The sequence below is a fragment of the Melospiza melodia genome, chromosome 3 (assembly GCF_035770615.1).
Source record: "Melospiza melodia melodia isolate bMelMel2 chromosome 3, bMelMel2.pri, whole genome shotgun sequence".
Classification (NCBI taxonomy): Eukaryota; Metazoa; Chordata; class Aves; order Passeriformes; family Passerellidae; genus Melospiza; species Melospiza melodia.
The window spans coordinates 104779991-104805020 of NC_086196.1; the positions used below are offsets into that span (position 1 = coordinate 104779991).

The window sequence follows — 25030 nt, forward strand, 5'->3', positions numbered from 1 at the left end:
ACAGAGCAGCTGCTTGAGGGCTGAAGACAGGGTGAACTGATTGTCCTAACCCCAAAGCAGGAGACCAGAACTCACCCCCTGCCACCAGCTGGCTGTCACTGAAACAGATTCACAGGATCTAAATGTCTGTGAGAACCAAGAATGAACAAAATGCTCTTAAGATCCCCCTGCTCTTCCTGCTGCCAGGTTCTCCCCCAGCTTCACTCCTGGAACAGTTTCTGGCGCATAGGAATGATGGGCACAGGCTATGCCAACCTTACAGGTAACAAGGGGCAGTGGTGGCAAGTTCCCAATGCCACCATTGCCCACACCTGAACAGTACAAACAGGATACTCTGCTCTGTCACCCCAACCCAGGGCTTCTGCTTCAATTCCTGGAAGGGCTGGGATGCAGACACAGGGAGGACCTTGCAGGACTCAAACACAGCTGGCTCCTTGTACTACTCCACATATCAAAAGCTCAGCAGACCAGCACTCACCCCAAGGGAACACCCCTCCATTCCCACCCCTCTTTTGCCCAACCCAAAGCCTGCCTGCACACAGTGACAGAATTGCCTGAAAATCTGACTCATCAGTTCAGCTTCCTCTGGGGGCTTGAGTACAATGTACAAGTGTTGGCACTTTCACAGCACCTCAGAACTGAAAACAAACAAAGCCCAGCTGTGTACAGTAGTAAGACTGATTCACTGTCAGTTTAAAGACTCTGAAAGCTTCCACCTGCTGCCCTTCTACCTCCAGCTCTCCAAATCCAAGAACATTTCTCCCAGCTTTGTCCATGACACAATGCCCTCAATCCAGACAGCGCTGCAACCCCAGTGCAAGCCAAGCTGTGGACAAATCATGGATATGACTAAAAAGGAGGGAGACAAGTCTGTAACAACAGGTGCTTTGCAGAACATCATAACCTTTTAGGCTGCCTCCCTCTCCACTAGAAATCTGCTTTCTACAAGCAGCATTTCATCATTAACCACCACCTGAAGCTACCCAAGGTCTCTCTCAACAAACACCACAGGACAGGTATTTGGTAAAAGAGATGTATATTTATTCACTTTACAAAGAGGGTGGTATTTAGTTGCAACAGCTCCATTTATAGACAAATATATTATTGTACATTATAGTGGTGAATGGCTCAAACCTTTACCTTGTTTTGCTCTTAAAAACGTGTTTGCACCACTTCAGCTTCCGTTAGCTGAGCAAATAGCTGTCCTTGTTCTGCCACTGAAAGATTAAAAATCCATAAGAAAGGTATAGCTCTGTGCTATGTATTCACAAGCATTCACCTTCTCCTTTCCCTGTGCCACTCCCCTCTCCCCACCCAACTCAACTTGGTCTGGCCTCTGGGTTAGCATTAAACTTATATACAGCCTCCATTAAAACAAAATTAGGAGCCAGTGATAGTTCTAATGTCCTTTTAAAGCACAAGAAAAGTCATTGATTTACACATATAAAAGTCTTGAGTTCAAATTTGTTAAAAAAAAGGAAAAATCCATTTTTAAGTCAAGTTGGCATTTACATATTGCCAACGTATGGCTAAGCCAATGAAAGGGGGGAAAGAAAAGAATTTCAGGACAGAATTTAAATATTACAAAAATATCTTTTTTTTTTTCTTTTTTCAGTTTCCTTTTTTAAAAAAAAAAAAATCAGAAGGATGCCCACTTGCTATTGCTAACTGAAGCATGGAAAGAAGGTACAGACCAGTTGTCTTTGATCCTTGAATATCTGAAACAAATTCAATGTAAAGCTGAACCAAGTTTCCCACACAAACAGCGGTGGCAGATTTATTTCACTTGAGATACAAATGCATGTCCACATGACAGGCATAATCTGACCAGGAGGTGGAGGAAATGTTTCTCTAAGTAAGCGCAGGGAAGGAGGGCGAGAGAAGGCTGGCACGGTTAAACATTCTGGATTCAGAAATGCAGTGCCCCACATGCCTCTGCACACAGGCTGTGCAATGCTCTGCACTCCTGATATGCAAGTACAGCATCTTTCAGCAACAGGATCCAGAATCAAAGAGCTTGGTGGCCCACTTGTTCAAACCGCTAAAATTACTCTTTCATGCTGTTACTCTTCTTCACTTTCATTTTCTGGTTCCAAATCAGAATCACCATTGATTTCCTTTTCAACAGTCATGTCTTGTTCATCAGATTGCTCCTCTTTTTCTTCATCTTCATCCCAGTTTTCCTGGGGGGAAAAAAAACCCAGAAACGTTTGAACCTTTGTCAGTCACACTATTTCTGCTACAAGCAAATGGGAGAAGATCTGGTCCAACTCCACTTACGTCAGAGTCTTTATCTGCAATCATCTCATCATCCGAGCCTTCCTCCTCTGAGGACTCTGCAAAAAGAAAGCAATCTCTCAGTCTGGGGAACAGGCTTTAAAATGTCATTGTACAAACAAAGTCCAGTCCCACGTGTTGCCAAGTATTCAAACTGTGCTATTTCCATACCAAAACTGACTCTACCTGGAGATGAGGTAACCAACACCAGTTAGAGCAGGTCACTTCTGTTACCAGTACACAGGCGAAGATGCAGAAGGAAAAAAGCCAAACTGGAAGTACACACTCACACATAATGGACATCCCCTATATTGATGTCCTGCTGACTCAAACACAGCAGTGCCTTCACCTTAACACAAGGGCAGGTAACATTAGAAATTTTAGGTTACCATGTAAGTTAAAGAAGCACACTGGATTTCCAACTCATTGATTTCTTCATTTGTGAAGCAAGGCTGGGAGGGAATTAAAGGAGATAAAAGGAAGGCAAGGAAGGAGTAACTAACTACAAGATGTCTACATCATTACCCACTGATTTTCCTGCCATGGACATCTCACAAAACCCCTCAATCTGCAGACTGTACACTGTAGATAAGCACAGGTGCATGATGAACAGCCATCAAGTGTAGGCTGTCATGTGAATTCAGGAGATGAGCTACACTTAGCATACAACACTTACCATCCTCATAGACCAACTTTGCAGTCTGATTAACCTCAGGTACATCCTGAACTGTTTGTGATGCTGCAACCTAAATGGAATTTAAAGATTAGCCTTAAATTAAATAATATATTTCAACCTTAAAAAACAACAAAACTCCTAACAATGTAAATTAAGGGTAGCACGCATTAATTCACTCACAGTGCTGGTTTAACAGCCAAAAAAGTACAAATGACAAAGTAAAATCAGAGAGGCATCTGCTCCCAAGTGGCCCAGTGCCTCCTATGTACTCCTCTTTCAAATTCTATGGGTGAGCAGATCTATTTGACAGGACAAAACAGTCCCAGTGAGCAGAGACTGTTGGTTCGGGTTTGGGTTTAACTGACTGTCCTGTTGACAGGACAGTCAATTAATGGCCTGCTCTGAGCATTACCAACATTCCTGGGCATTAAGGTGCCCAGGACACATCACATCAGCTGCAATCCCGACAGGAAGTGAAACAACATCCCTGCACATCCCATGTTATGTAGTTGAAGCTCACCTGGGTGACAAGAATGAAGAGTCTTCCATGCAGACGGGAAAGCTTTTGCAAAGTTTTTACTCTGCTCTCCATCAACTGGTATAACATTCCCAGCTGAGGAATAAGGTCTGGCAACTTGGGAGAAGAGACAGATGAAAAAAAAAAAAAAAAAAAGAAGCTGTTAACAAACACATCCCAAATGTTTTTGTTTTTTAAACTACTTTTGTATGTTTGGAGCAAGCAACACTTGCTTATATTATTCTAGACAGAAGGGAGAGCTGAAGAACCACCTGCAGCCTGATCAATTAACACTTAGCCATGTTTAGAAGTATCATCTACTTTTAAAGCATGGCAGTTCTTAGCCTCCTTCTCCTTCCCAGTCCGTGCCACACGCAGGGGCAAAGCACTGCTCAGAAAGCTGTGAACATACACCAGCGTCCCAATGCAGCCTCAGCAATGGTGCAAGTTCTGCTGCTCAGCAATGCTATAACAAATGGCAGAAAGGACTGACACTGCCCAAAAGTCTCTTTCTTAACCCAGCAAGAGTGTTGCATCCATCACTTGTAAGGCAAGGCTGGACTTCAATCCAGAAGCTACAGCTTCGGCACCCTTACCCTATAAATCTGGGCATGCCCAAGACAGCCTCAATATGAGCATTTTAGGAACAAAGAAAATTTAGTTCTGTAAAATCTAGTGACACAGACTAGATTACTCTTTGGCAGTAATTTTGCTCCCTCTCACAGGTGTGACATAACCTATCTTAGTTTGACTTTGGGATGGCTATAATTATGTCAGGGATGACCGAGACAAACAATTTATCAGCAAAGTGCAGTGGGCTCAGCAAAAGTGGTGTAAGCAAAGCTCTCTATACATTGATTTGGGCACTGCCATATGCAGAGAGCAGGAGATTCTTGAAGAAAGAAAATACATTTATTTAAGCATTTAAACATAGTTTTTTACTTAAGTGCACGGGCATGAATGAAAAATACTTACTGTGGAAAGGTAGGATGCATGTACGGTAAAAACAGACTTCAGCCATCGAACCATTAGTGAGGCACTGGAAAAGAGAAATAAATTATATCCAAGAGATACTGCCTGAGAGACATCCATTTCACATCCTAGATGCTAAACAGTTCTATATAAAGTTCCTCTTTAATTAGAGAGCAAGATAAGTGCTCTCTGCAGATGGAAATGTAAAGTTTGGCTATCCTTACAAGGTATGCAAGTTATTTGTTAGGAAAGGAACAGACATTTCAGTGAGGGACTAAACTAGGCAAGCTCAGGGGTCTGAAATCTTTTATGGATGGTCCAAATGAAAATAAAAGATCAAAGCATGCTACTTTCTTCTCCACCTACAATGGGGGAATTTAAATCTAGAAAAAATAAACTCAAACCCAAACCAACCTAACCCCTACAACTCGGCACAACCCATCTCAACAAAGCTGTCCTTATGGCAACAAAACAAGATAGAGGGGGAAGCTGGTTCTGTTATTAAACACCACATGAAGAGATGTCTAAATACATTTGATAATTACACAGTCTCTACACCTGAGAGTTATTTTACTTATTGATCAGGTCAATAATGTAAATATTTGGGGCCTTCAGTTACATTCTCAGGGTTACATGCTTATTTCAGGTATCCTTTTCCATTTTTATTTCACTTCAGCCACCCTGACCAAGCACTGCTTTAAGTGTTTAAATTCCTCTTTTCACCTTCAGCAAGGTGAGTTTTTACCTCCAGATGGTGCAGTTTAATTGCAGTTACTATGAAAATCTATCACACACATGAGAAGTTTTAGGTGAATTGAACTGTAGCTGAGCTGTCTCTTACCTGTATGGGTTGCCTTGCAATCTCTTTGTAAGCTAAAAGGACAAGAAAATCCAGTCAGCAATAAGTATCAAACATGGTGAGTTTAAAACCCCAACATGAGATCATTTGACAGCCCCAATACTGGGGCAGAAAGTTCTCCAGGCATTTGAAGCATGCTGGGATTAACCACTGCCAGGCTCCAGAAAATTACACTGCTGGCTCTACCACCCTCTACACAGGCTGGTACCTTGCAGAAGCTGGGTTTCAGTATTACAAGAAAGCTGGAGCTTTTAACATGCAAAATATCCACTGAAGCTTAAACCTGGCAGGAATAAGTAGGAGGAAACCTCTTACTTTTCATCTCTGTTAAATCTGCTTAGTAGAGCAGTTACAGGGTGGAAAAGCTGGGGAAACAACTGAAGAAAGTAATGGCCAGGTAATGACCATTTCACACAACAAATCTCAAGCTTGGGAGAAGACAGTTACACAAAGGTCTGACCATCCACTGAGATTATAGAGCTAAACATTTGTCCTTAGATCTCCTGACAAAGGTCCCAGGGAAGAAACACAGCATCTCATTAACATAAGCCTAAGGAGGTGTTGTAAGACCAAACATTCAGCACCAGGTTATCTGCATAATTCAGTTAAGATCAGTACCATTAAAAAAATTTAATCTTATTTGTGGTCAGCACATTAAAATAGAAATTAAAAAGGAAATTGAACCATTAACTTATGCAATAGAGCATCATTCACCTAACTAAGCAACTAAGCAATGTTTGGTTTAAAAAAGTAATGTCTAGTCAAGGCTAATCATTACAGTATTTCTGTCCAAATAAAAGGTTTATTTAATATCACTGAATAAGCAGTTCAGAAGCCAAACCCCTTTTAAAATTACTACTAAGTGATGTTCAAAGTTTAAGTACAGCAAAATGGACTTTCTGATGCTTCAAATTATCATCCATGTTAGTAGTTGAAAAGAAGATGTAATGGTGATTGTTTGCCATGGACTAAACAAGCTTTTGCTTAATCTCTTCCCTTTCTTTTCCCACATAATCATTTCAGATAGTAATACACTATCTAATGCTCTGACAGTAAGCTTTGACAGTGACACTTGGTCCTCTGGTTAAGCTTAGCCAGAAAAGATAAGAAGTGAATCAGGGATAAATTAAGAAACATTTCAGTCCTCTTATGGCACCAAACCAATTTCAAAAACAAAGAGCCATATCCTGGATTTCAGCAGCTGGAAGGCAAATCACATGTGGCTTGTATGACAGTACAAGACGTGCAGGCTCTCTTACCTCATGCAGCAGTGGAATGACAGCATGTATAGGCATTCTGGCTACTGTGTTCTTTACTATATTTTCTTTCCTTGTGTTAAGCACTTTCTGTTAAAATGAAAAAAATATGATCAGAGAATAATTCAGCTTTAATATGTGTATGGGCAACGAGGAAAATCAAAAATTCCTGCCTGTATCTCTCTTCCTACTCCACTACTTTTTATGCTGAGGATAATGAGTGAAAGATTAGCTATTAAAAGGAGTTTCATTTTCCAAGTCAGGTACAATTAACAAAGTCAAGGCACTCAATAAACCCATCTAAAACAATCTAGCACTGCCTCTAGTCCACCTGCCACATGTTAAAAATTAACAGGCACATGAAAATCTCCCTTGGTATTTTCTGACTTCCATAAATAAATGCCTTTCACTAGCAACTGTGACAAGAAATTTCTGTTCAGCATCAAATTCCTAACAGTTCTCTGCCCCAGTACTATTATGTCCAAATGTAAAGATAAGCTTTTCAAGTGAAACATGTCATCAATTTATTTTTCAAACAGTACCTGCCTGAAAAATGTACCCTCAGGAGACTAGGCACAGATTATGTTCCAGTCCAAGCTAAAGGGAGCAGAGGTGCATTGGTAGCACCATTTGTAAAACATCTGAACTGTGACATAACAAATTTACCATAAACAAAGTGCTTTCAAAGATCAGGGACTGACTCAGAAACCAAGGCAGGTAGCAACAGAAAAGTAACACCAATTCATAATAGCACTGCCTTGAGCAGCAAACCAGCAAAAAGCAGCTGGGAGAAACAACAGGCTCTGAACTGTTCAGCCTTCCCTGCTTTCAGGGAGGCTCCCCACCAGTCCCAGTGCACAGACTGAACAGCTTGCAAGACTTACATTTAGGATTTCTGCATCATTGCTTTCCAAGCCCTGGACCAGCAGCACAGCAAAGCTGTCTGTTTGGGGAAGGCCACCGGGAGTTTTGACTTTGCTCACATCAATGTCCAATGCCCCGAGGCGCTCCTCGATGCTCTCCTGCACAGGGGAAAGAAGGCAGTGCTGTCTCAGAGTGGCTTCTCACAAATGTCAGCTGAAAGCAAACTACCTAACCTGGAGCATTCTCACTAGTTCTGCTGGAGAAGAACACAAATTTTGTGTGTTTTTTTTAAATGTACTGACAGAAGATAGCATGAGAAAACAAAGGCAGATGAAGTTTTGGCTGAAAGGCACTAATCTGTCTTGGGAAAGGCAGCAACAAGTGTGTGACAAAGTTCTGCAACAAGCTGGCAAAACCACAGGCAAGGCATAGAGGGCTTGAAAGAAAGAAATGTTTTGAGAAGGGGTAAGTCTCTTTCATATAGAAAGATGGTAACATTAACCTTTCTTCCACAGCAAACAAAGCAAATCCAAGTTCACCTAAAGAAGGTATAACGATAATTTGTGATTCTAGTCTCTCCAGTCTTGCTGAGTTTGAAATAAGAAGCCTTTTACCTCTGTCTCTCCTGGTTTCCTCTTGTTCTTCTTTTTCTCCTTTCCCAAGGCTGGAGTTTTAACAGCTGTACTGTGTCCTGGAATGCCAGGTACTAGAACTTTGGCGTCCGAGTTCACCACAGGTGTCTTTACCTGGCACACAGAGAGAACCACATTTGCATGAACTGCTGGCATCCTGAGCTTTCTTCCCATGCAAAATATGGATTTTATTCTGCAACTCTCACACATACGGTAAAACCAGCCTGACACAACCAATTTTCTTGACATAAATTATAGGTAAATCCAACATATTTAAGAGAATTAATAACCTCTAGAAACAGTTAGTTACTTTTCATAATTAACTAAAGCAATGGTCTCTTGGGAATTACCTGTGAACCACTTTTCTTACAAGCTTTTGCTGTAACATTCACAGAACTGTTTGTATCAAACAACATTTACTTGGATGTTTTGGTGGCAATAGATAGATACCACCTGTGCTAACATTCAGCTCCATAAAACCACATGCAGATTAATTCAGCATGCACTGGAATGCAATAACTGACCAAGAAAAGCAACACAATGTAACAGCAAAAGGTAGTCACTATTCCCTTCAATCCCAACTCTCCTCTTCTAGGGATAGCTCAAACACAGAACTCAGTTGTCTGAATTAGGCTGTGACCAGTGACAAAAAGAGACACCTTACCTTATACCAAACAAGCTGAGGCACCATCTTCAATGAACACAAAGGAGGTGGAATTTTGTATTTAACAACCAAATGCTCCCCGGACTCACAGAGAATGTAGAATATCAAAAATACATTCTCTGCTACTTCCAGAACGTTTCTCTAAACCATAGCACTTCTATCCAGGCCGCTATAAAAGTATAATCTTCCAATAATAAACTTCCAATTTCCAAAAAGTTGATTTTCTGCATCAAGAATTTTACGACAGAACACCAGTGGCGATAAAATACTCTGCCCTTAGCTCACCACACTCATCACTGACCTTCTCCCCACAGGGCATGCTCAGACAGCCAAGAGATGTGTCTTCACTGGAATTCAGCAAGAAGCGAAACCAAGATGGGTATCATCACTGCATGCCACACTGGCCCTGCACCTGGCCCTGCTACCCACCAGCCCCAGGACTGAGCAATCAGCACAAAACCCTGCCTGGCTGATGGAGCACCAGCTCCAGCAGGTAATAACTGAAGGGTCAGAAAAACAGCACTGTCTGCTCACTTCGCTGGAATTTCAAGCATTTCAAATCTTCAAGGCCTTGAATATGCACAACGTTTAAGAACTTTACAGCCTGTCTCTAAACACCCATGGGATCCTGCATGAGAGAACACACTGCCAAGTGGCCTCAGTGGACACTGCTGCCATGCAAGTGCCAAGCTCACATTCCCAGGTCCCTGTAAGCAGGAACACATGAAGGTCACACCAAGAAAGAGCAAAAAGGACTTGCCCATTAAGGCTCCACTACTTTTCATTTAGACTCTAAAACAAAGTCATCCCACCTTCACCCTAAGCCATCAGGGTCAAAGAGGTTGTACAAACCAACAGACTCCAAGGGAAGGACTGATCTGAGGCAGGAAAGCCACACCAGTCAGTCCTGTCTCTCAAGCAGATCTGCTGAGTTACAAGAGGGCCACTGTGTGCTCTTGCACATACCAGGACACACAGGAACCATGAAGATCTCTTTGCCCACACCTGCCTGAGTGCTATGAACATCTATAGATATTTCTGCAGCTCTGAACAGGTCCATCCAGAAATCCAGTCTCATTTTAAGAGAGCAGTGAATATTACCTTCTTCATTTCTGAAAGAAGAGAAGCAACAAAACCACACTTTATGCAAACTCACCTTTGTTACAGCAGCATCTGTTTTAAGTGACAACACTTTCTGGATGTCCCGTACCAAACATATGTGGGATTCACTGGTGTTCAAAGACTAGGAGGACAGGAACAAAACCAGTTAATATATTTGGCACTCACACCTGTGATTCATGATGCTACTGAAAGCTGAGAACAAATTCCAATGGTATAAATAAGAATGAATGTTTTTTTCACTCTAGAACAGCAGCTCCTTTGCATATCTGCCTTTTGTTACGACATCTCTATGCTCTTCAAGGACATTTACACAGGTAAACTGGAACTGTACTAAAACCAGTTTCAATGGCCTAACTCAGCAAGAGCTGAAATGGCAAGAAACAGTCAGCAATGGCATCAACCTGCACTCCAACTAAAAAAATGGAAGAATAAAAATTGCCTTTCCAAACAGCTTGGGTCCAACTGTCACACCTCCCAAAACAAGGGCAATGAATATGTTTTGGATGCTTATATCATTTCAAAACAGTAAAAATAAAAATAATAAACCCAAAAATTTATCCAGCTGGAAGCAGCATGCAGTGCATATTACAGAATGCAAACCCCCTCTGTTAAGTTTTACATACCACTTTCTCTATGATGGGCTGTAAGGTGTTTCCATACACCAGCAGCAGAGACTGTTTGTCTGTGCAAAATGCAGCTGCTAGAATAGGGACTGGCTTTGGTGTGGAGTCCCCATCCCCAGGTGTTGCTATCTGAACAGTACAGTTTGATGTTAAGGGTTTTTTGCAATAACTGGAAAAAAAAAAAAAAAAAGAAAAAATTTCAAGATGTTTAGCTTGAACACTTCAATATTTTGCACATTTAAGCATCTTTCATTAGCAGGTCCTCAGCAAACTCAGCCATTTTACACCTTTTACAGATGGCTAAGATGAGGCACAGACACACAAAATCTGGGTTAAAGCCACACAAAATACCAAAGTGCAACACAGTTCCCAACAAGTGAGTGCTTCAAAACCTTGCCCAGTAACCCAAGACAAAGAAGTAGCTGGAACCTGATTCATGAGCATTTATGAGCTTAAAGGCAGCAGCACAATAAAACTGAGCTTTGCCTTGCAGTAACCCCAGAGCTCTCCCAAAGACACCCTCCAGGTGAATCCTAACTTACCCATTCAAGATATGTTCAAATAAATGCAACTGCCCATCTCTGCACACAACTGCTAACTTCACAGGCTGAAAGAAGGCACAGTAAGAGAGTTTCATTAGATCAAAGAAAAACCCTCCTGGAAGTTCAGGACATCAAGAGACCCCCTTCTGGAAGATTAGGACATCAAGAGACAGCTGTGTAGCTACAATCTGAACTTTTTCAGTATTTAAGAACATTACACTAAATCTGAAAAGACCAAAGACGTAATCACTCAGGAACATTCAGTACAAGTGTTGAAAGATTAATAAAATAACTCACAACTGTACTTTATTACTAGTAATATGCACTGAGTTAAACCGTTTGCATAGGAGCAGACACATGTCTAGAGGCTCAGCTCTGCAAAGGCACTGACTCTGTGAATATGCTTAGAGGAAAGAAAATGAGATGACTCCTCTGAGAAACTAAATGACAGGGGCACGTTACTGAATACTCTCCCATACATGCAGGAAGAGGGAACTGGAAATATTAGAAAAATACAGCATGAAATACTGCTCTGAGAAAAGGAATTTAAAGGCAGCAGGAGAAAAATGTTTTAAATAATTATGGGAACAGTTTGTGGACGTGTTTCACATTCACACATTTTTCAAAAGGCAACCACTTTGAAAGACTTGTGCTGTTAAAACTGAGAGACTTGGCAAATGTACACTGCTACTTTAACTCATTCAAAGCTAGTTAATTCCAAATGCAGTTACACTGCCAAAAACACTTGAAATCAGAAATAAACCAGGACCATACCCAAACCAGATTTTTAGAAATAATTTATTTTGTGTTTTTCTTTGCTGCCAAGTTGTAACAACCATTTTAATTACTAACTTGTTCTAAATAGGAAGCAACTGACATTTCTGCCATGACAAACATTTCTGAAAAAGCACACTGGATTTGAAGTTAGTAGTTTTGAAAAGGAGCATTTCAAACTACCAGCTTTATAAATGCACCTGTAATAAATATTCTTAGACCCATGAACTGGTATTTGGATCTCAACTCTGCATAACAGAACCCAAAAAGAAACCAAGCCTCTTTCTTTACACCCTTAAAAGGAAACTGATGTGGTAAGTGAAAATTGTTGAATGTATTTGTTTACAAACTATTGCTCCTACCTCTTCTTTGACTTCTGATACAGTCAGGTCCACAAAAGTTGGTTCATCTGTTACTGTGAAAGACATCACAGCATTCTTTTCTTTCCTATCTGATCTGATCTGCCTGGAAGACACAAAAAACAACACATTATTTACCAGAGCACAAACAGCATCCTCTGCACCAGACAAGCATTACAAAGCCTATAAATCGCTAGTAAATGTGGCGCTATCTCCAAAAGCACCACACTGACACGTCAATGTTCAGCTTACAAAATGTTCTAATTTTTAAGAGCAAAGTAACTCCACAAACTGAGCAAGAAAACTGCATAAACCTTACAAGAAGTGCAAAGAACAAGGAGGTTTATTACACAGTATGTTCTGGCACACACTAGTGATGCAAATGGCACCTGGAAGCATGCTCAGACACAGCCAAGGAAAATCTCGTCTTCACTCAACAATCAGTGAGTCGAAACCACCAATACAGAGATCATCACTGCATTTTTCCAGAGTGCCCCTTCTGCTTTATCTTGTGTAATCACAGTCACTTGATGGCTCTATGCTCAAAATGATCAGTCACAGATGATGAAAAGCTTACATACCACACACTCAATAATCGGTCATGTATAGCTCCAGACAAGAAGTAAAGTCCTGTAATTCCATCAAAGGGTTTACTCTCATTTGTAGGTTTCACTGTGGTAAACATTAATGATGACACTGATGTAGCATGGCCTGTGAAATGCTAAGAGAAAAAACAGGACCTTTCCATGATTGTTGTAAGCAGTCATATGGCAAAAATCAAAACATTAGTTAACAAACATTAGGAGAGATTCAAGCGTTTCTAAGTCAACAAGGACAGCTCAGTGGTTCGTAACAAGTGATCAGTTCCCTTGCATTTCGATACATCAAGGAAGCTTTTTCTGACCTGCCAGTTATTTATCAACATTTTAAAACTTAAATGGGGAATCAAAGGCAAATTCAGTGGGACTAAATCCATGCAAAAGAAATGACATCCACCTGCTGTTACTGTCATAAAGCATTCCCCTCTGCCCCCCCAGCTTTCCACTTCAACCTTTCCAATGGAACTAGATTCAATTGCATTCTCAACTTAAACAATGGACACACGTGTGCTGACGCTAAACTCGGGCAACACACCACCCCCAAGGGCCCCCCAAAAATTGGCTTTTCAATCTACTTTTGCAAAGAGTGGTTTTGGTCATTCTAGAATGCAGACATACATGGTAGCTGCCATGTGCCAGCAAGCCCACAGTAACAGCACATGTGACACACTCACCTGACAGGAGATTCAGAGACTATCCCTGTCCTGTCTGCTAGCAGGCAAGAGAACACGGCAGCATTCACGGATCAGCTAAAGCATGGCCATTTGCTCAATGTCTGAGCCCTGCTCAGGGAACAATAAGGAGTTGCTCCTATGCCTTCCAACTGTTTCAACAGCAAAACTGATAATGCCATCAGTTACATGAAGTTTAGCAAGGAAACTCGAAGGCTTTGTGGAGGGACTCATGATAAAACCCATGCCAGCAGTAACTGATACGGTGGTGAACAGAGTTCTCCTGACAGAAGGGTATCAGACAGGGACCCCGTTAAAAAGAACAGCATCCATCATTTTCCTACAGCCTTGAGAGAGGATGCTGGCAGCATGCTCAGAAACAAAAATTTAATGTCCTCATTCAGTTCTCAGCAAGTGGAAACCACAGTTTAGGGTACCATCACAACAAAAATGTCCAGCAACCCCAAAACTGCTAATTGTATCCTCACACACAGTGAAATGTTTTAGATGTCTGATCAGGAAACACGAGGTAGGCAGTGTCACCAATCAAGAAGGGCATTTATTTGCACCTAGTTTAACAGAGGTACTTACTCTGTAGACTTCTTTGGTCTCCAAGTCCCACAGTTTTATAGTTCTACCAGCTGACAGCAGCATTTTTCCATCTGGACTGATGCATAGACAGGTGACACTGCTATTGTCGCCTTTCCACTTACTAGAGTTTTGGATGGAGTTTTTGTACAAAAGGAGAAAGATGGAGAAATAGAAAAAACAGTATTCATTAGGATAATCTCAAAACCACTGTGATGGAAAATTTAAGGTAAAATTTAAAAAACAGTGATTTAAGCAGTCAAGAAGTCAAAGCTATTCTGCTTCTGCATTTTGCTTTCAAATTAGTTTACAAAAAAATACAACTCAAAAATATGAAGTTATTCAATCCTGAACTGGTGACTTTTTTAACACTTGCTTACTCTGTTCTGAATTCCTCTCCAAGTTTTCTACTTCTGAAATTAGGGCAAGAAGAGCCATACCATTTTTAAGACTTCTCTATTCACCAATCCATTCAAAAAAGTCTTCTCAACACTAAAATTCAGAGTTTCAAAGCCTGTTCAGTTACTGACCTTCCTCCCAAGTCTCTGAAGCCACTGACAATAATAAACTTCACCTTAATATTTTGATCGTAAACAGCCTTCCTGGAAATATTTCTAAATAACTTTCACATGCCCAAGAAATTCCTCTTCTGTTTTCTAAAACAGGGATCATTTATTGTATCACCTTTGATAGAAGCTGAAAATTTTATAGCCCACAAATGTGGACAACACTGCACCTTACAGAGAGTATGACAAGATTTTGTGTTCTCTTCTGAAGACAAGATCATGACTTAAGAATTTAAACCCTTTATTAACATAAATTAAGAAGATCTTTTTAAATGTACTAAAAAGATGAGTCTAAACTAGACTTCAGAATATAAAGTACAGCAAAAATACCTTGGTTTGCACTTTGGATACTCTTTCTATAATTTTTACAGGAAAGAGTTTTAAAGAGAATCTCAAAAAGGACATGTCCAGAATTCCTCCAAATAGTCAAGAGTGTTTATGACATGAAAAAGCTAAAGAGTGACAAGAAGTCATCCAGAACGTTTCAGTCTATCTCTCTACAACGCCTTGCTTGGCCTCTTCAGCGACTCTCTCTTCCCCAACAGCTTGTCCCTGCTTTTTCATGTGTGCTGCACACACCTCCTGAAGTGGCCCTATGGAGTACTCCTACAGTAGCAGGTGTCAATTCCCTTCCTAGCAGTCCATACCTCTATAGGAACATGTCTACAAGCCTGCAAATCAAATTTAAAAACTTTAATACCACTTCTCTACCCTAGGAGCAACCATCCTGATTTCTCTGTGGGTTACACAAATATTAATTTCTGGGTCCTGACAGGTGTTGAGGAATGCAGGCACCCTCATGTGTACATTGGGTGTGAGCAATTGATGTGGATAATTTGTTCCTTCTGGTAGGCAAAACTTTAGAACTGATTTCTTCTACTCTTTCCAAACTGAGTTACCTTAGGTAGGATTCATAACATTAACACAGAAAATTTTCAGGTAAAGACCATGATGTTACATTGCTCATGTACTTTCTATCTATACACTCTGGGAATGATTTTCTGTTGCCATCTTTAATTTTAAAGAATACAATGCTTCAAATTACATTTCATAACTACAGTCCCCCCACTCCGTGGTCCCTGGTATGGGAGCGGGCAGAGGGAAACATCCAAGATATATGGTAGCAAAAACTCTCCCTTTTCCTGGGAAAGCAGCATGGCTGGGACACATCTCCAGTACTTGTACATGAACACACACACTGTGGGATACAAACAGGGTGAATGAGAGGTCCATGGGCAGCTTCAGAGCTATGATGTCACTGGATTCACAGAACAACAGTGAGTTGCCTTGCAAGACAAGGAGCTTTAAGAAGGCACTTCAGCAAAGACATGCCAGGAAGGCAAAAAGAAGAGGGGCTTCTCCACAGAGAAGTGTAGCACAAATGCATGGAACATTCCTTTGAAACAAGGAAAGAACATAAATGCACAGAATAATCCAGGAAATGAGAGGGAAGGTTATACAACAAATTCACCTGGAAACTATTTCCAGGCACTGAAAGGTCAAAAAAAGTTTCTGGGCACATCCAGCATAGAATTACAAATGGCAAATCATGTCTAACCAACCTGATTGCCTTAATGAGACAATCTCCTTGGTTGATGAGGAGAGACACATTTAAGTTGTCAAAAGCATTGCTGAAGCCAAGGTCTCACAGATCCTTGCAGCCAGACTGGAGATTTATAGCCTGAATGGATGGTCTCTAAGGAGAGCAGGATCAGGCTGCATCACTGAGCTCTAACAGCTGTGATCACTGGTGTGAAGTCCAGCTGGTGGCCAGTCACTGGTGTTACTCCTCCTAAGGACATCCCAGTAGTGCTTAATATCCTCCATAACTGCCCCAGTCTCCATTAATGATCTCAGAACAGAATGCACACATAACTTCACACTCAATCCCAAGTTAGGGAGAGCAGCTGATATCCTGGAGGACAGGGCTGCTACTCAGGGGCATCTCAGCAGGCCTGAGAAGAAACAGGCTGTCAGAATCTCAGACCTGAAGAGGACAACAAAGTCCTGCAGGCTGGGGACAAAGAGCTAGGAAGGAGCTTTGAAGAAAAGAGACTTGCAGTCCTCGCAGTACAGCTGAGCAGGAGCAAGCAGGGAGTCCTTGTGGCAATGAGCTCAGCTGTGGATGATCTGTATGATCTGCATTAGCCAGAGCGCTGTCAGCAGGTCAAGGAATGGGATCCCTCTGCTCTGTGCAACTCCTGAAACTGCAGCTGAGCACTGTGTTCAGGGGGACAGGACACAATGTCACTGACATGGTGGAGTAAATCCAGCAGGGGGCCACGAGGGCACCTCAGGGACTAGAGCACATAATGGAGGAGGGAAAGGTGAGGGAGCTGGGAGTGCTCAATTCTGATAGAGAAGGCTGGAGGGGATTTTACAGCCATCTCCTGCTACTTTACATAGGGCCTAAACATTATACAGCCTAAAGATCTCTTTCCTAGGGATACCAAAGAGGCTACTGATGAAGGGCTGCTTGCAGTGCCCATGCCAGCCTTAATAAAACCAGGAGCACTGCAGTAATAACCAACAGTGGGAAACATCACAGAAACAACATCAAGAGAAGGATCAATGGGCTATCAGTAGGCTTTTATTGAAGAAAAGGAACCAGGATGTTCATAGAAATCCTGGTTTCTTCTTTAAAGTTTAAGAACAATTTGACTTTATTACAGAAGAAAGTAACTGCCTACACCAGACATTTTGTTACTCTGCAGTAAGCTCAGTTTTGCTCAACAGTACTTTTAACAGTAGCAGCCTGCTCAGACAGCCAAGTGGAAGTGTCCCCACTGCACATCAGCAGCAAGCGAAACCAAGTGGGTTATCATCACAGCAAGGCCCGTTGAGCAAAGCTGGGTGCAGGCAGCAGGCTCTACTGGAATGAGATCTTCCAGTATCTAATCAAGGATGTTTTCTAGAATTTAGATTTTTCAGCATTAGTGGGACTTTTATTCTTTCAGTGTCACTAAAAGTTAGCACGGAGGGATCCTAACCCCTCTCAGAACAGTTTCATCGAGCCTTTCCAACACACAGAGGAAGATACCTAACTATGACAACTACACTTTCATTCCTTAATAAAACCACTTCTGATCTCAGAAAAATAACAGCCAACAGTCACTTTGTGGGCACAAAGTCTGGAAAGCAGAGTGCAGCATTTCCAAAACCTGCAAGGGAGAAAGCACACAAAAACAAGAGTAAAAAAATTCAAGTGAAAAGCAGCACCACTCACCACTTTACTTTGCAGGTCTGTGTGTTCCATTCCACAATGTGTTTGTCATCTGAACAGCTATACAAGCAGCAGCTCTCTTGATGCCATCTCACACAGTTAACTCTACTCTCATGACCACCATCCTACAAAAGATAACACAGGGTCAACTCACTGGAGTAGTCTTGACAACCTGTCCACACCAACTGTGTGAACAAGGTGCTTTTGAGAGCTAAATTCCAATCACTGGCATCTTAAAGAGTGTGTGTGATTTTAAAGAACATACATGACAGTTATATAAATTAAAGGTATTTCACATTTTGGTACATACACATAAGTATTTTGGCTTGGGTTATAGAGCCTAGAGGAGAAGAGACATTGTCTGCAGTTTTCTCACACAGGGAAGCAGAGGGGCAGGCACCGATCTCTTCTCTCTGGTGGACAGTGACAGAACCAAAGGGAATGGCAAGAAGCTGTGTTGGGAGGTGGTGAGCCAGGATGGATATTATGAAAAAGTTCTGCAGAGGCTCCCCAAGGTAGTGGTCACAGCCCCAAACCTGCCAGAGTTCAAGAAGCATTTAGACCATGCCCTCAGGTGCACGTGTGACTCCCAGGGCTGTCCTGTGCAGGCCATGTAGAATACAGTCCATAAGATAATCTGATGTGTGTGTCTCAAACACTGACAGCCAGACTGCCAGGGAGCCAACCAAGGACTGCTGGTAAGAACACACTGTGGGAAAACACAGGTCATGGCTGGAGGAGGGGGCATGCAAAGGAAGGGCAGCACTTTGCTGGTCCAGCCTTGTTCTGGGTCCTGATGATCAGCACAGCACAGCACAAGCACAGGAAAGACTCAAGAACTGGGCCTGGACTGTTGATAAAGGCATCCCCAGCAGGGGGGATCCAGACCACCAAAAACCTCCCAAAGCCCTCCAGCCCATTTCCAGAAAGGTCTAGAGCAAACTGCACATGGTAACTAATTCTCATAGAAAGTGACAAACTCTGCTCCAGGGTGAGCAGAGCTGGTCTATAAAAAATGCTCCCAACATTGAACAATGGCTGCCCCTGGACACCCCATCAGCTGGTTTGATGCTGGAGCCAGGACTGGTGACTTTTCTTTCTTCATTCCTTCCTTTCTCTCTCTCTTCTCTTTTGCCCTACCCCTTATTCAAAACCCACTGCAGTGCACTTAAATTAGAAGACACCAATTTCCATGCCAAGTGTATAATTCACTGATACAACTTTGTAGATTTTGTGGGGCTTGTGTCTTTTGTCATTCCTTTTTGACCACAAGCACCTACACACCTGCATGATCCCTTCAGTTTCCGGGTGGGATGCTACTGGACAGGAGACCGATTCTGTTGATCCCTTCCAAAAAAAAAATTGTCTTGCCTGCTGTTTTTACACACACAGCCAAACAAGGCCAACCATATGAAATCTGCTCAAAGGACAGAACAGCCACAGGTGTCTTGCTGAAGTGATCTAAGTGCCTCCTTCCTTAAGGGCACTCAGAGGTGAGTAGCCTTCCTTCCCTTTGTATTAGCATTCAGGAACAGACTGTCATCAGACCAGAAGACCCCTTAAGCAGTATCACTTCTCTTAACAACCAAAATCTCTGCAGCTCCAAATATAACCCTGAATTATTTATGAAAATATTTAATGGAGTCCATTTCACTATTTGGATTGTAACAACCTGCTCAGATTACTCCCGAAGGTATTGATGCAAATGAGATTTGAGCAAGACAAACTACACTGCAGCAAGATACTCTGTTCAATAAAGATAGCTAAAAGTAACATCTCTTATTTTAACAGGAATAATCTTTTAATTCAACCTATATGTAAAAAGCAAAGTACTCATAAAACCTGCTATCTTCTATGGAAAAAGAGTGTTTTCAAACAAACTACAACTACACTTTTCAAACACTGTTCTTCCATATGATGGAGTTGATATTCATTAGTTACTGTCATTTGCATGCATCCTAATTCTCAGAAATTACTGCTTTCTCTAAATTCATGTATGTTTATCACCCTACCTACAACTCTGAGTTCAGAAGCAAAAGTATACCCAAGTATCTCAAAAGTATTGCACAGCTATTCATATGGATTTATTTTGCTTGTTATGTAACCCACAACTAAAATGGAGGCTTGGGAGTTTGGAAAGGCAAAATTAAAGTCACTGTGCATTATTCAAAAGAGATCATGTGCTGAGAGCTCAAGAGCTTCCACAAGGGAGGTAAATTTACAGAAGAGTCCACCAGTGTGACACCTCCCCAAGCACTGATCAGTTCTCTGCCCTTCCACAATGCCATGCAGGAACTGAGGGTACAACAGTCCCACCAAGGATTTAACTCTCCAGTGAGGAATTTCATCATTACTGTTATTTTTAATGGAAAGTAGCCAATCCATGGACAGTGTTAAGATGTTGCACTAACTTAGAAACCAAGATTTTTTTGGCCTAAACTGACTGAAACCATCAGTGTTTGGTAGCATGTGATGAAGAGTGCAATACTTACTAGCTTGCTCTGTAATTCTCCTTTTACTGTGCTGTACAACAAAATGCTACCAACTGCTGTACCAATAGCCAGGATATCTAACTGCTTGTCCACTTCTCCTCCAACTTCAGACTTCCGTTTTTTCCTCTGGGGGCCATCCTGGAAAACCAAAAGAGACAAACTGTGAAATACATCAGTCTGACTGGCTAATCTCAGTGTTAAAAGCAGAGGGAAGAAAAACCTTGAGAGAAGTCTGAGATCCAGACAGCCTGCACAAACACCAATAAGATAATGGACACTGAAGGGTACACAATCCTTGAAACTCATCTTGCACCTCCATGAAAAAGGGTAACAAACTTGCTATGAGTCACTTGGATACACCTGGTATAGACCATTTTGCTACCACCCCAACCACATGCATGTGGGGAAGAAAAAACACATCGAAGTTTTTCACAAATTTCTTGTCCAGAGGCAAAAGTAAAGATTAACACATTCAGAATACTTCATCCACAAAATGGAAATGCTTGATTGTGATCAATTTAGTTTTTTTCTCAAAAGGGTCTTGCAAATCTGAAGCATTCATAATGCTTCTTACAAAGAAAGTGCTACCCCATCCACAGAGGGAAGTGACTGGGATTCAGAGGAAAGTGCTCTGCCCAGGTCCTGCTGTCTGCACCAGAGGTCCTCAGGTGATCAGGCAATTCATGTCTCCAAACTTGCTCTGCAAGAGCTATCAGCCACCTCAAGGAGGGATTTTACTTTGTCTCCCTTAACCAAAAATGTGAGAATGCAGATCACTGAGAAGGGAAGAAGGAATAAAACTGGTTCTTAAGCACATGAAACTAAAATAAAGAGGGCAGAAGAAGTAACCATATTCATTCTCACTGGGTTAATCACTAATTGCACACACACACAAAAAAAATAAAAAACTGTTCAAGGACATGAAAAGAAAAAAAATCACTAATGCCACCGATTAGTTTTTAAATTGGACCTTGGTAAGCCTCCTTACATTTCTTATATCACAGCAAAGCATTCTCCCCAGTTTAAAAATTACACACATGCTAATGCTTCCTCTGCACAACAGATCTATTTTCACTGACAAGCAGCCTGAAGAAGCCCAAGGAGACTGATAAAATGTGAGCAAGCAGCTCTGCTCAGATTCCATGTGGTGTAGCTCATCTGTTTTACAACACACATGACACAGTGAAGACAAATAATTTCTAGTCAGGTCCAGAAATATGACAATAAGGATGTGGTAATTTTCACCACAAGTAAGATATCAAAGTTTGATAGTGAAGGATAAATATTTTGGCTCTTTGAAGAAGGATTTTCTATTCCTTCTGTACTTAACAGAGTTAACACCTTCTGCAAAGAAAAGTGTTTTGGTTTAGGCCAAAAAATACAAAATTGCTGTAAAGATAACTTTTACATCAAAAGCAGACTATTGAGATAAGAGATTACAATTAGGGGTTTTTGCAAGTATTTGTTTAGGCTTTATCTTTGCTGAGAAAGAAAAATACATTCATTATAAAATATTTATAAAATATTGAAGGATATTTATAAAATATAATTATATAATCTATTTATAAAATATTAAAAGACAGATGCTGAGAAACTAATGGCAATTAATTGAAACTGCAGTCTGACATGCAAAGCCAAAGGCCACAGAGCAGAGATGCAAGTACAACCTCTGTGTTTTCAGGTACTTTTCCATCTTTTAAAGTAGTTTTAGCAATTAGCCCACACACCCCTGCTGCAAAGCAAAGCCAAACTTAATAACAGACTTTATTCTCTTCTCCTGAATAAATCTTTCAACTGATTTTTTTTTTTCAGTTTGCTATAGCAAATTTCCCTGGAACAACTCAAAGGCACAAGAGAATTCCCACAAGTACAGAGTTATTTCCAGGGTCAGGAAAAAGCAAGGGACAGTGAAGGTTTCTCCAGGTTTTTTTTCCACATGGATCTCTCTACTGAGCACTCCTTATCAGCAATATGAGGGGAGTGCTTTATCAGAAAGTTCTGCACGAAGAAATGCCAGTGGAAAATTCAGACACCTGTTAACATTTGAGATGATTTGGAAAAAAAAAAACTTTAAGAACTTAAAAAAGAAAAATCTAACTTCTCCTCCCTACATTAAATTAGTACACAGAGCAAATGACCAGTGCCCTTAACATCCATGTGGGATTCACTTGTGGATGAGGGTCTTAAATAGAAGAAAGTGCACCCTGTTGTCATGGACAGGATAAATATCAGTTTCCCTGTCATTTGATTTCTTTTTCAGATTTATGGAAGCTTATTTAGAAATCCTTCAACTTTGCCTGAAAAAGCACAATATTTTAATTAGTAGAGATGTTAAAAAGAAGTTACTTGAAAAGGAACTGTGCACACATTTTTCCATAATGTTCTTCCTCGACTTGATAAGACACTGAGACGTTCTAAACAGAAATCTGCTGCTCACAGGTGAAATAAAGCACTTAGAGCACCGAAATGGGGAGAAACCCAAAGGTCTGGACACTTGACAGTGACAGAGCAGCTGCAACTTGTTGGGAAGAGAGTGGAAGGAGGTGTTTTGGATGCTGGAGATGCACTCCTGCACAAGGCACCCCGTGCAGCAGGAGGTGATGGAGCTGCACACAGGAAGCACTGCCTGACACTGGAAGCTCGTGGGCAGGGAGCATCCCAGCCAAGGCAGCCCTGCATCAGCAATTCCAGAGCCTGCAGCTCCAAACGTGAGCTCTGATATTCCCCTGCAACACACGGCCTCCATGAAGGTGGCAGCAGCCCAAAACATACTGAGTTTAAGTGTAATTTGGCCAAACACCATTTATAGCTACCCACTGGCAGAGCTCTACCCCTGACCACCTGATACAGAACTAGACAGATATCAACTCTCCAGGAACAAAAGACTAAATAACGCCAAAAAAACAGATCTAATAAAATGGTTTTGGCATAACTATGCCAGTTTTAGTTCTACAACTCAGTCTAAGGGAAAAACCCAATGAATTTTAAAGGTTTTATGGCACAATTGTTGTAAGAAACAGCATGTTTCCCAGCTCCACTTCAAAATGGACTCGCTTTGGAGCAGGGGACAGGATTCAAACTACTGGAATAACTAGAAAGCACTGAGAGGTGCATAAGGTTACTTTCAAATAACCTTAAATCAGGTTAAATTCAAAGACCTGTGGGGCTTAGGAGTGTGCCTCTAGAAAAGGTTATTTTAAAAAACAGTTTTAAAAGCCCCTCAGAAACTTCCTGTGCTTGACTTATGGCACCACAGCAGCACAGTGTGCATAGTTTAGTTTTGTTTCATGCAGGACAGATTAACCCCATTTCCACATGCCAGCTTCAGTGAACTTAAGAGCAATGAACCTATACAGCTTTGCAAGTGATGAACGGATTGTTCTTACTGCAAAGTTCCATGAAAAAGGAACGGGTTCAGGCCACCTAAAACTGACTCTTTCTACTTCATTCTTCACATGTCCTGGGAGTTTTCAAAGCTGCTCAATGGATCAAAACAATATTGCCCTTCTTTGGGTTGATAATCTGTGTTTTAAGCATTTTTAAACAGCTTGAACAGCATTTCAAATACATTGAATTGCTGATATACTGAAACACACTTTAAAAACCCTTCCCTACTTCTTATGATAAAGGGGCTGGATTTCTCATATTTTATGCAGGTTTTGCATTCTTTTTTTTCCTCAGGAAATGGTATATTCCAGATAAAAAATTACTTCAACATAAAGAAGATCAAAAGGCCCCCCAGTACATACTCCAGATATTTTCAGGTTCAGCGTTCACCTGAGGTGACGTTAACTATAACTCGATCCAAGGTGGAGAACATCCAAGCACTCCCGATGCACGCTGTGAATTAAAACTACTGAGCACCTTCTTGCAGGATTCCTGGACTCGGGAAGATGAATCATAGACAGTGTAGCAGCTTGCACGGGAGTACTTCCAAGGCTAAGGAAGCGTGGAGAGATCCTGCCTTTACCGGAGAGGGACCTAAAGGGGTGCACAGCAGCTGACCCGCTCTGCAGCATCGCCTTTTCAATTACTCAAGACGTGCTACCAATTAACATACCTCGCTTCTTCAAGGAAGGCTTCGTCCACGCAGATAATATGAGAGACAAATGGTTTTCAACAGTCAGTGCTTCAGTCGAATTTTTGTTTTAAAAACCACAAAATTAAGCCTCCAGCGCCGCCTCCCCCACCGACACGTGAAATTTACCATAAGCAGCGCAATCCTGGGAGGGGGAGCGGCTCCCCCCGCGCCCCCCCATCCCAGGGCGCGCCACACGTGGGCACCCCGCACACCCCGGGGCCGCAGGGGACGGGCCGGGCCGGTGCCCGAGCCCCGCGGAGCTCCGGGACCCTCGCCCCGCTCCCCGGCCCGCCCGGCCACATGGCGCCGGGAGGGCGGGGTGAAGCCGAGCGGGCCGCGGCCACGCGTCAGCGCCGCTGGGGTGGCCGCCATCCCCATCCCCATCCCCATCCCGCTCCTCACGCGTGCCCCCCTCCCGCCGCCTCCCCGCTCCCTCCCCGCACGCACCTTGCTGGGGGGCTGCCGCGCACCCGCGGGGGCCCAGGCCAGGCACGTACAGGCGGCGCTGAGGTGGGCGGAGGGCACGTACTCGTGCTGCAGGCGGCTGCCGGCCGTGTCCCACACGCGGAGCCGCCCATCGGGCCCGGCCGAGGCGAACAAGCGGCACCCGCGGGGGGAGAAGGCGCACGGAGAGGCCGCCATGGCGCGCGCGCTCCCCTCGCCTCTGCCCGGC

The 25030-nt window shown here is 42.2% G+C and overlaps 1 protein-coding gene and 3 non-coding genes across 4 annotated transcripts; all 4 read right to left on the reverse strand.

The window, feature by feature from the left end:
* Positions 1 to 1019: 1019 nt before the first annotated feature.
* On the reverse strand, positions 1020 to 25024 carry WDR43 (WD repeat domain 43). Its single transcript, XM_063152453.1, has 18 exons — positions 24805 to 25024; positions 20277 to 20414; positions 17788 to 17909; positions 13999 to 14119; positions 12719 to 12858; positions 12141 to 12243; positions 11005 to 11069; positions 10463 to 10631; positions 9874 to 9960; positions 8036 to 8167; positions 7442 to 7579; positions 6561 to 6647; positions 5284 to 5315; positions 4446 to 4509; positions 3474 to 3587; positions 2954 to 3023; positions 2281 to 2336; positions 1020 to 2183 (listed from the first exon to the last, which is right to left on the reverse strand). Exons 1-18 carry the CDS (start codon positions 24997 to 24999, stop codon positions 2064 to 2066), a joined length of 1953 nt encoding a protein of 650 aa, XP_063008523.1. The 5' UTR covers positions 25000 to 25024; the 3' UTR covers positions 1020 to 2063.
* LOC134416898 (small nucleolar RNA SNORD53/SNORD92) lies at positions 9035 to 9111 on the reverse strand. Its single transcript, XR_010027449.1, has one exon. It is a non-coding gene; the product is annotated as a small nucleolar RNA SNORD53/SNORD92 (small nucleolar RNA).
* Positions 12535 to 12618, reverse strand: LOC134416902 (small nucleolar RNA SNORD53/SNORD92). The gene has a single exon (XR_010027452.1). It is a non-coding gene; the product is annotated as a small nucleolar RNA SNORD53/SNORD92 (small nucleolar RNA).
* LOC134416900 (small nucleolar RNA SNORD53/SNORD92) lies at positions 17317 to 17394 on the reverse strand. The gene has a single exon (XR_010027451.1). It is a non-coding gene; the product is annotated as a small nucleolar RNA SNORD53/SNORD92 (small nucleolar RNA).
* Positions 25025 to 25030: the final 6 nt, after the last annotated feature.